This window comes from Sinocyclocheilus anshuiensis, unplaced genomic scaffold (genome assembly GCF_001515605.1).
Source record: "Sinocyclocheilus anshuiensis isolate Anshui unplaced genomic scaffold, SAMN03320099.WGS_v1.1 scaffold874, whole genome shotgun sequence".
NCBI lineage: Eukaryota > Metazoa > Chordata > Actinopteri > Cypriniformes > Cyprinidae > Sinocyclocheilus > Sinocyclocheilus anshuiensis.
The window spans coordinates 216,452-227,583 of NW_015538065.1; the positions used below are offsets into that span (position 1 = coordinate 216,452).

Genomic DNA, 11,132 nt, shown 5'->3' on the forward strand with positions numbered 1-11,132 from the left:
AAAAAAACATTTTTTTTTTTTTTTTTTTTTTTTTTGTGAACTATTCTTTATCTTCCCGTTTGCTCAGTTTTATATTTCTTAGTCAAACACTCCGGCCAAATAACCAGTGAAACAACTTTTGCACTAAGCAAAAGACTGAAGATGGAGTTGCCACACATGTTTTCAGGGCATTCATTAAGGCAAATGAAATGCAAACAAATTCACACTCAAATGGGATTAAATGGAAAGTATCAAAATCGAACAATGACAAATATGCTTACGATTACATCTTAAAGCACCACAGTAGTTCAGTTCATACCTTGCTATTTCACACTTGTTGACATCTACTCCTCGTTTGCTTAGGAAACCAGCACCTCTCTGTGGCTCCTTACTGCTGTACAGACTCAGGAAATGAACATACGGGGACTCATCTGTCACCTCAAAGTAACGAATAGTACAATCCCCCTGTGAGAGAGAGAGAGACAGTGATAGACAGCTGTGTTACAGTTCATTGACAACTCTGGATTCAATCAATTACTGGTTCTACTTTTATTACTCATGCCTATGAGAAACAGGTGTCAAAGTACCACAGTATTTACATCTGATACCATCACTGTGCCATTTACCACCATTTCATTCTTACATCTCTTACGAAACTTTCCAAAATGTAATAATTTGATTCATTAAGAATGCATTCAATTGATCAAAAGTGACAGTAAAGACATTTGTATTGTTACAAAAAAAAATGTCAATTTCAAATAAATGCTGTTCTTTTGTTATTAATCGAAGAATCCTGGAAAAATGTCACACAGTTTCCACAAAAATATTATGCAGCAGGATCCTGAAGGATTTCTGAAGGATCATGTGATACTGAAGACTGGAATAAAGGTTGCTAAAAATTCAGCTTCAACATCACAGGAATAAATTACATTTGAAAATATATAATATAGTATTTTTATCAAATAAACGCAGTCTCGGTGAACACAAGATACTTTTTTTTTTTTTTTTTTTTACCAAACCTTTGAATAGTAGTGTGTTTATGTTTGCTGTATGTAAATAAGGAAAACTACCGCAGGCAGTGATTGTGCCAGAAGCGTTTTCTGTAAACAGCATGTTTCTGTGTAAGTTTATATCTCCGTTAGAGTTGCTGGAGGAGCCTGTCGTGCAGCAGTTAAAGGTGATCGGATAAAGCTGGGTAATCCTACCTTGCCGCACAAGTAAAACATGTTGGTGTCTGGGTCATAGAATGGAAGCAGAACTCCGTTACTGGTGTCTATTTCCTGAGTAACCATTGGCTCAGAAAGATCCTTCTGAAATACAAAGACAGACAGAGACAGTCATATATACACTAGGTTATCAAAACATATAGTACTATTTCATGCTCAATAACCGAACCTGACAGGCAACAACTAAGAGAGAAATATTTCAGAAAGCTCATCTGATTGATTGGCTGATTCCCTATATAGATGTTTTTATGTCAACTAAGATCAGCGTCTGATTATTCATGTGTCCCGAAGCTACTAAGCTGAGGGAGTTTGAGCAAATGTTTGCACTTCCACAAAATAAAAACTAGAAAATGCAAGCTTGTCAAGACACACTGAATGTTGCCTGAAAGTTGAAAAAGTCTTGACATTTTAAGGTCACTTGGGCCTTCTGAAGTTAAAGCAATTTGAATAGTAATTTGAAGTCTGAAGGTTACATGTGCCTTGCACTTGCATTACTAAGCCATTGCTAAAGTTTTCTGAGTGGCTGGCAATTGCTAAGTGGCAGAAGTTTGGGCATTGCAAGTGGTTGCTAAGGTTGTTGCTCGGGTGTTCTGGATGAGCTTGTGCATTACTATAATAGTAAAATTGCTAAGGCATTCTGGGTGGTTCTGACAGTGGATGCCAGGGTATGATTGCTCAGATGGTTTCTAGAGTGTTCTGCAAGGTTGCTAAGTGGAATTTAAATGGAAAATTGGTAGCAAACCGGAGTTCAAATTCCTTTTTAATTGAAGGAAGTACAATTAAAATAGAAAAAAATCAAAATAAATATATTTAAATGGTGTTGTTTATAAATATACTATGGTTCAAAAGTTTGGGGTTGGTAAGATTTTGTAATGTTTTTTAAGGAAATCCATTATGCTCACCAAGGCTGCATTTATTTGATGGAAAATATCGTAAAAATAGTAGTATTGTGAACTGTTATTATCATTAAAAATATTTTAATATATTTTCAAATGTAATTTATTCCTGTAATGGAAAAGTTGAATTTTCAACATCATTACTGCAGTCGTCAGTGTCACATGGTCCTTCAGAAATCACTCTAATATGTTGATTTGCTGCTCAAGAAATGTTTCTTATTATTATCAATGCTGCAAGCATTTGTACTGTTTAAAATGGTTGTGGAAACTGCAATACTTTTTTCAGGATTCTTTGATGAATATAAAGTGCAAAAGAACAGCATTTACTTCAAATAGAAATCTTTTGTAACATTAAAATACCTTTACAGTTACTTTTGATCAATTTAATTTGTCCTTGCTGATTAAATTTCTTTTAAAGAAAGTCTTACCGATCCCAAACTTTTGAATAGTAGTGTGCTATTTTTAGTAGGAATTACCCATAAAGCACTACAGTGGGAAGTTCAATCAAGTTTCTATTAATGCTTCACCTCAGGCTCTAAAGGATCATTCTTGCTGACAAAACAAAAGAGGACCAGCGATTCTCCTCTACTGTACAGAATGCTCTTACCGTGTCCCAGAGGGCGAGCTGTCTCTCGCTCATGCGACTGAAGCCGGTTGTCAGGATTTTCCCATCAGCCAGAAACACGGCCCTCATCGGCCTGGTGCCCTCATGAGCCTTCTCCCGCACCTGAGTGTGACATTGTCAAACAAAAATCACATATGTGCGCAAAAACACTGATCTGAAGACCATTTAAAGATTCCAAAGTGATCTGATGCAGAAGACGAGGACAGCGCAAGGCCTAAACTAACTGGAAACTTTTTATGTTTAGAGGCAACCACAAAATGTATTATTTTTTATTGATTTAAAGTATTAATTCACTAATATTCTATTCAACAAGTCTGCCATATCTCAAACAGAACTGCAGTGACATGTGGCCGGCCAGTGGTTATGTAATACTAATCTTCCAATGCTTACAAATGAATAAAACAATTAATTATTACAATCATGTTCTGTTTTGATAGATTTCCCCTCAGTTTAATTCCTGGAAATCCACTGGACCATCACACATGCTAAAAGCTCATCGTGGACAAAATATCCCGCCCAGGACAAAACAGCTGCTGCCCTCGTGAGATCATTAACAGCAGAAACATCCAAATTAAAGAGCAGCTTCTTTCCAGCAGCTGTCAGGCTGCTCGATAAACATTCTTAGAATAATCCTATTAGTCCTCAAGTGCACTTAATGTCTATGTTTACATTGTACATCTGCATCATCTTGGCCTACTAGGAATATTCAAACTACCATACTAAAATCTGCTGTTCCTACACCAGTTTAGGGTCAGTAAGATTTTTCTTTTGAGAGAAATTAATCTGTTTATTAAGCAATGATGCATTAAATTGACAGTAAAGTGACAGTAAAGACATTTAGAATACTACAAAAGATATCAATTTTAAACAAATGCTGTTCTTTTGATCATTCTACTCAAAGAATTAAAAAAATTGAATCATGGTTTCCACAAAAATATTAATTAGCACAACTGTTTTCAAAATGGGTAATAATAAGAATATGTTTATATAGTAATCATATGTTTCTGGAACAGCAAATATTGAAATGATTTCTGAAGAATCATGTGACTGAATACTGGAGTAATAGCTGCTGAAAATTCGGCTTTGCATCAAAGGAATAAATTACATTTTAAAATAGAAAACAGTTCTTTTATATAGAAATAATATTTTACAATATTATAGCCTTTTTTTAAAGAAATCAAATAAATGCAGCCTTGGTAAGCATGAGATGCCTCTTTATTTTGAAAATCTGTCCTCAAACTTGTGAATGGTACTCTATCTGTCTGTGCATTTCTTCACAAACCCCCTGGCTGGAAAACCCTGATGAAGAAACTTTATCATACAGAAATGAACAGGCTGACCTTAAAGACTGTTCCACGCCTGGGATCAATGACTCGTAAGGCTTTGTCTTTACAGGTGGTGCACAGGACGTTGCCCTCGCGGTTCCAGCTCACGCTGTATATCAGGTCTGGATGGGCGTCACTCAGCTGGTACACCAGCTCCCCGGTGCCCACATCCCACACACACAGGACATTATCACATCCTAAAACATGAGCAAACACAATCAAAGTTGGCCAAAAGGTCAGCAAGAAAAACATCTTACCAGTTTAAGAACTAAGATTTGCATCTCAGATATTTACATGCCAATGCAAATCAAATCCAAAGCCACCTTTCTTTGGCTGGTCGTGCACAAACCTTTAAATCAATCTGTGCATCAAGCGGTCCAGTTTTAGATCAGAGATTTATTTATGTTACTTCTTTACGTGTGATTGACAGCTCTATTGTCTTTTCATTACTTTGAAGATGCACGAAACCCTCAAACAAGTCCAATATCAAAAAATTAGGGCTTGATAAATGATTTAAGACACCAGAATTAGAGCACATGCCAAAAATAAGAGTGTGCCAGAACAGACTTAATCCAAGAACCGTGAGCCGGCAAAGTATACAGTGGTGTGAAAAGGTTTTTGCCCCCTTCCTGTTTTTTAAATTTTTTGCATATTTGTCACACTTAAAAGATTCAGATCATCAAACAAGGCACAACCAGTTATTAGATTTGGGGGGCAATTACTTTTAGGGCCAGGCAGGTTTGGACAGCTTTTTTCTGTTAATAAAAGAAATCATCATTTAAAAACTGCATTTTGCATTTACTTGCATTATCTTTGTGTAATATTAAAATTTGTTTGATGATCTGAATCTTTTAAGTGTGACAAATATGCAAAAAAAAAAAAAACAGGAAGGGGGCAAAAACCTTTTCACACCACTGTATATATATATACACATAGGAAGAGCTTACCTGCAGTCAATAGGATATTCAGAGCAGAAGGGTGCCAGGCCAGGATGCCCACTCTTTTACTGTGGCCCTCGAGAGTCACAACAGCTTCAGACATGGGAGATGTCAGACCTCCGTCAGGAATCTGCCAAATCTGTTATGCAAAAATAGAGTGCATGTCTTTTTAGATACACAACTTAAGCTTTAGTGTCACATGATCCTTCAGAAATCATTCTAATATGCTGATTTGGTGCTCAAGACACATTTCTTATTATTATCAATGCTGAAAACAGTTGGGCTGCTTCATATTTTTATGGAAATTGTGATACACTGTGGATAGGGTTATACTTTTATTCACCAAGGATGCATTAATAAAAAGTGACAGAAAAGATATTTACAAAAGACTTCTATTTTAAATAAATGCTGTTTTTTTTTTTACTTTTTATTAATCAAAGAACCCTGAAAAATGTATCACAGGTTGTATATTTCCAAATTCCAACATTGATAATAATAAGAACCACTAGTAATAATTTAGCAGTAATTAGCACAAATAAGAATTGATAAGAACTGAGCACCAGATCAGCATATTAGAAAGATTTCTGAAGCATCATGTGACACATGAGGATCATGAAGACTAGAGCAATGGCTGCTGAAATCACAGAAATTAATTACAATTACAATAATTATTTAAAATATATTAAAACAGAACACAGTTATTTCAGATTGTTGAAATAACACACATGAAAACACGTAACACACGGTAGACGCGCGTTTGTGCAGAGTGGCTCCCTCTCGCACTGTATGACGTGACAGACAACTGGTTGTCCAGTCCGGTTCCATTCACAAAGCGCGTGTGTTCCGAGAATGCGTTTGTGAGTCCTGAAAATTTACGGTTGTGAGTTCGGTTACAGATAGTGTTGGGTTCGAGTCCACCTAAGTCGAGTCCGAGTCTTTAACCAATCGAGTCCGAGACAAGTCCAAGTCCAAAATGGGCCGAGTCAGACTCAAGTCCGAGTCCCAAACAGCCGAGTCTGAGTTCAACGAAACTCTATTATTTATTAGTATCTTAACATTGTTTTAACCTTTACAACCAGAAAAATGCAATGTCCATTTAAATGTAACAAAAGCAAACCTCTATTGCATCTTGCCATTTTGATTTTTGATTAACTGTGCATTCACACCGCCACCGTCGAGAGCGTCAAAAATTGCTCTGGCCGCCCTGCCAACAACTCTATAGAAAGATTCGTGGACGATCTGACGCTCTGACATAGATCTAATGCTTATCTTGTATTTAAAGGAGTCGCAAAGCAAACAAGCTTGTTGATCTTGTCTAGACTGACCACAAGGAGGGTAACGTTAGAAGTTAACCTCATTAAATATTGTTGTGGACGAAGTATTAAAGGGGTCATATGATGCTGCTAAAAAGAACATTATTTTGTGTATTTGGTGTAATGAAATGTGTTTATGCGGTTTAAGGTTAAAAAAACACATTATTTTCCACATACTTGTAGATGAAGTATTAAGATCCTTTACCTAATAATGTATAAAGCACTAATACCACACTGTAAAAATACTCTGATACAAGTAAAAGTCGAGCATTGAAAATGTTACTTAAATAAGTATAATCAGGTATAAACATTACTTAATGTAAGTATAATCGGGAAAACTGATTTAAAGGTTTAAAAGTGAACTGGGACTATTATACTATTATTCAAGCGGTGGACTTCTACGTTCCGATTGGTTGCCGTCGAACCGCGTCATAGCTCATTACCATAAAGTTGACCTAATTTCAACTCTCCTCGATGCCCTCAACGTCCAAGACGCGCGTGCCACTGCTCACATTGAAAATGAATGACTTTGATATTTCAGAGTGAAACAGGTTTTAGAATGTGAAAAATTAAAGGGCGGGACTTGACTTTATTAATCGACGATCTTTATTAACGATCAGAAATCCTGATGTATGTGGGGGGGAACCCCAAAAACACCACACACTATAGGAGCAAAATGGTTAAATCTAGGATTTTGTTTCCTCATGTTTGTGGTCTCTCACATTTTGAAGATCTTATAAGATTTTAAAAATCTTTTAGTGTGTACCCAGCATTATTCTATTCATCAGTGTTTGAACCATTAAAGAAGAAACAGCATTTTAATTTCTGGGTTAAAAAAAAAAGTAGATGTTGTGAATAATTGTGATTAACTTTACTGGTCAAGTTCACTGTTTGAAATAGGTGACCATTTGATTGGTTGAAATATCAGCTGATGTAGAAGTTTCGTCATTCAGGGTAATGGTTTTGTCATTCAGTGTAATGCAAATTCTCTGTTACACCACAGTGTCATCCATTACACTGAATGACAGTATCACTGTATAAATAACCATTTTAACATCTTATTTATATTACAGATAAATGAGGAATGTTTAGAATTGACAAATATGTGTTAAACTTAATAAATATTAATATTTGAATGCATTTTGGTATTGTTTAATTTGATTATTGATTAATTATAGACACCCATGAACAGAGGGAGTCACTAGGCACTGTAAAAAGCCAAAAAGCTAATAAACTTAAGTGTGAGCCCAGTAGCTTGGGTGGCACTCTTAAAGCCTGTTTACACCAAGAACAATAACTATAAAATAACTATAACAGTAACTATGTTAGAGCCTCTACACCGATGAACAATAGCACTGTTCATTCTAAGCATGTGCTGCAGATTTCTTGTCTGCCACTTTAAATGCTTGAGCTCTTTAAAGTTGAATGAATGCTAATTGGCTGTCAATGCTTTTATCATTCATCAGCTGGAAAAAAAAAATCCATCAATATCCAACAATATAAAAGAGATTCCAACAATATCGTTTCTCTGTGCAGTTATCGTTAGTTGTGCTGTGGAATCTGCTATTCTTTTATACAGAAGAAACTAAGTGTGGACCCAGTAGCTTGGGTGGCACTCTTAAAACCTGTTCACACCAAGAACAATAACTATAAAATAACTATAATAGTAACTGTTAGCCTCTACACCGATGAACAATAGCACTGTTCATTCTAAGCATGTGCTGCAGATTTCTTGTCTGCCACTTTAAATGCTTGAGCTCTTTAAAGTTGAATGAATGCTAATTGGCTGTCAATGCTTTTATCATTCATCAGCTGGAAAAAAAAAATCCATCAATATCCAACAATATAAAAGAGATTCCAACAATATCGTTTCTCTGTGCAGTTATCGTTAGTTGTGCTGTGGAATCTGCAATCATTTTATACAGAAGGGATTTTTTCCTTCTTTTTTGAATTATTATTATTTTTTATCTTTATCTTTACTGTGCTTGGTGTGAACGTGCCTTTAGCCAGGAAAAGAGAAGGGTATTGAGGATTCTAATTGTTGGAATAATAGCTTGCCAATAATTCTGGGCAGAGAAACCCCCTCACTACAGTATGTCAGTAGTTCAAGAGAGATCACTGAGGCCCACCCCAAATACTCATCCTGATAATGTCATTTATGTTTGCAAACAGAAAGTATTAATAAATGTGGCTGCAAGCAGGAATTTTTGATGCCGAGCAAGTCAGAAACAAGGTGACAAGCTAAGCAAGCATGGCAGGGGAGCATCAGGAAAATGCTTATTATATTTCAACATCTGTTTCTGCAGTCATTTACTCAGGAATATTATTAAAACTAATTAACAAGATTTTTTGGTATATAAATATTGTTACACTGAATGACAAACATGGTAAAAAATGCATGATAATAATTTTTTTTTGTTCAGAAAAATATAAACTTAAACAGGACACATATGGGGGAAAAACAAAACTTAAAGCTGTATTGCACTTTTTTTTTTTTTTTGATGCTTGAAACACCCTTTTCGTCTTTGACCCATATATAAAATTTGTGCATAAAGTATATTTTGTGTTTGGATGTTTAGTCCAAATGATGGTTCCTCTGACTAAAAATAAAACATGATTTCAAGTCATATATAAAAGGTTGAAAATATTTAGATAATTATTGCAATACAGTACTTACCCAACTGCTAAAATGCTCAAATTCAACAAAACTAACAATATGTACCATGTAAAGCCCCAGTGATGCTATATTCACGCAATAAATAATTATAAGTCAGTAACTGATGTGTAGGTTTTGTTAAGGGGAAGGAAGCAAACCTTGACAGTGCAGTCCTCTGAGGCACTGGCAATAACATTGTCATCATGTGGGCACCACTGCACATCCAGCACCGGAGCGGCGTGACCGCACACGGTCGGGGTGTTCTGGTCCACTCGACCGCTCTAGTGTTAAGACACACAGAAACTATGTGAGCAGAACCATTTGATTATGCAAACTAATGTAAAATACCAACTGTAAATCCTCAGGGCATATTTAAGGCATTGTTATTGCGAGAGAACGCATGCCAACCTTGGCGAGCGGTAACACAAGAAAGGCTCCGCCTCCTCCGGCCTCAATGACAACAGCAATGAGCTTCGGATTGGCAGCGCACAGCGGACCGTCCCATGTCACGCGCGATACTCTGACATCATCGAGGCAATGCTCAGCCTTCCAAGCCTGGGCAAACACATGCCTGAACTTACTCTGCCTGACAACACCCCTCCTGAAGGACATGGCTGTTGAAAGAATAGTGGCATATAACGTTAGTCATTATTAAATAAATCAATCATGGCATATTTTTACAGGAGTATAACAAAGCAAATAAATTGTCAACAAATCATAAAATAACACAGACATTAAGATTAAACTGACATGATTATTTGTATAGTAACAATAGGAGAGCAAAAACCCAGTTGCAATTTGGTGTGCAAATACATGCAAGAAAAAAGACCAATCACAATTCAGTATGCAAATACTGCAATGACATCAATAAGTCAATGGGAAATTTTCAAACTTCAATCGTGTCTTTGTTATACTCACATTTATTTTGAAATGTTCTGTGCAGCTATTAAAAAACACCATAATTATTGTCCAACAAACAAGACGCAGTTCACTGTATCATGTTCATTTTGTGACCCAGCAGTGGGGCATGTTGTCACAAGCTTTAAAGGCTATTATTGGCTTTTTAAATAGTAAAATATTAGTAACAGCAAAAAAAAAAAGCAAAATGTACTGTATAGAAAAATCAACCACTGTTTGAAGTTAAAAAGTCATTAATAAATATATATATATATATATTTTTTTTTTTTGGTGAGCATAAGAGACTTCTTTCAAAAACATGAAAAAATTATTATTATTATTATTCCAATTGATTATGGCCATAATCTCAAAATTGCTGCCAATAATATGGTCTATCACATAAAATGTGATATTATCTACTTTTCAGTTCTATTGACCATTAAGCTATTAGGTCAGAAAGGCTTAAGTATTGAAGTAAAAGTGAGAGCCCCTCTTGTCCAGTGAAACTCTAGAAGGCTGCAGCTCTCACGTGTCTGTGACTGCGCAGGGATGAACATGACACAGCTCAAGTCAGAAACCACAAACCATCAGCATTTAAGGTCTGATGTTCGGTCACCTTCCATTACACATGTATATTCTAATGAGATCTATTGACTATATATTTGGACAAATCAACCCTCCCTGAAATCCTTTTGTTTTTAATGTGATAAAACTAGAATCAATAAAGCCATGTTAAAACAGTAAAACGAACTGTAAACATCCCCCTATAAATAGCTTACAACTTTGTTAATCCTAAAGCTGTGACATGTGAACTGTGGTCTAAAGGTGCTTTCCAGGAGCCAGTTTTCATGGGATATTTCCATCAACTGCAAATTCTGCAATTTTCTTGATTGTGTCTGTTATATGGGTCAGTGAGTTATATGTTATTCAAAAATACACCAAGAGAGGCTATTCATACTAGAATGAAAACACATTTCTATGATGATTTTAATTTCCGAATAGAGTGTTCATGGTGTAATTCATAAAAAGAGAGAAAAGAATTAAAGTCTCATTTTCAATTAAAGGTTCATTCTCAGTCTCCTTTGTTCAAATAAATAAGCAATTGTTTTAAAATATCATTATTATTTGGGGGACAAATTGTTTGGTAACCAATATGCAGGAATCCAATTTGATGTCAAAGTGGTCACACTTTCATTAAAGTCATTGAATGTAAATAACTGTATAAAATTGTACAAACTTTTACACATCTACACTCTTTTTTATACTTTATATATATA

General features: G+C 35.6%; 1 protein-coding gene across 1 annotated transcript in view; it reads right to left on the bottom strand.

The window, feature by feature from the left end:
• Positions 1-11,132, bottom strand: part of LOC107683505 (coronin-1B-like) — a 17,335-nt gene that overhangs the window by 5,024 nt on the left and 1,179 nt on the right. The window contains exons 3-9 of the mRNA XM_016479558.1: positions 9,367-9,572; positions 9,117-9,239; positions 4,999-5,128; positions 4,067-4,248; positions 2,709-2,828; positions 1,185-1,289; positions 299-444 (exon numbers count right to left, since the gene is read on the bottom strand). Coding sequence (XP_016335044.1) covers positions 299-444; positions 1,185-1,289; positions 2,709-2,828; positions 4,067-4,248; positions 4,999-5,128; positions 9,117-9,239; positions 9,367-9,570 — 1,010 coding nt within the window. The 5' untranslated portion in view covers positions 9,571-9,572. The remainder of the gene's footprint in view (positions 1-298; positions 445-1,184; positions 1,290-2,708; positions 2,829-4,066; positions 4,249-4,998; positions 5,129-9,116; positions 9,240-9,366; positions 9,573-11,132) is intronic.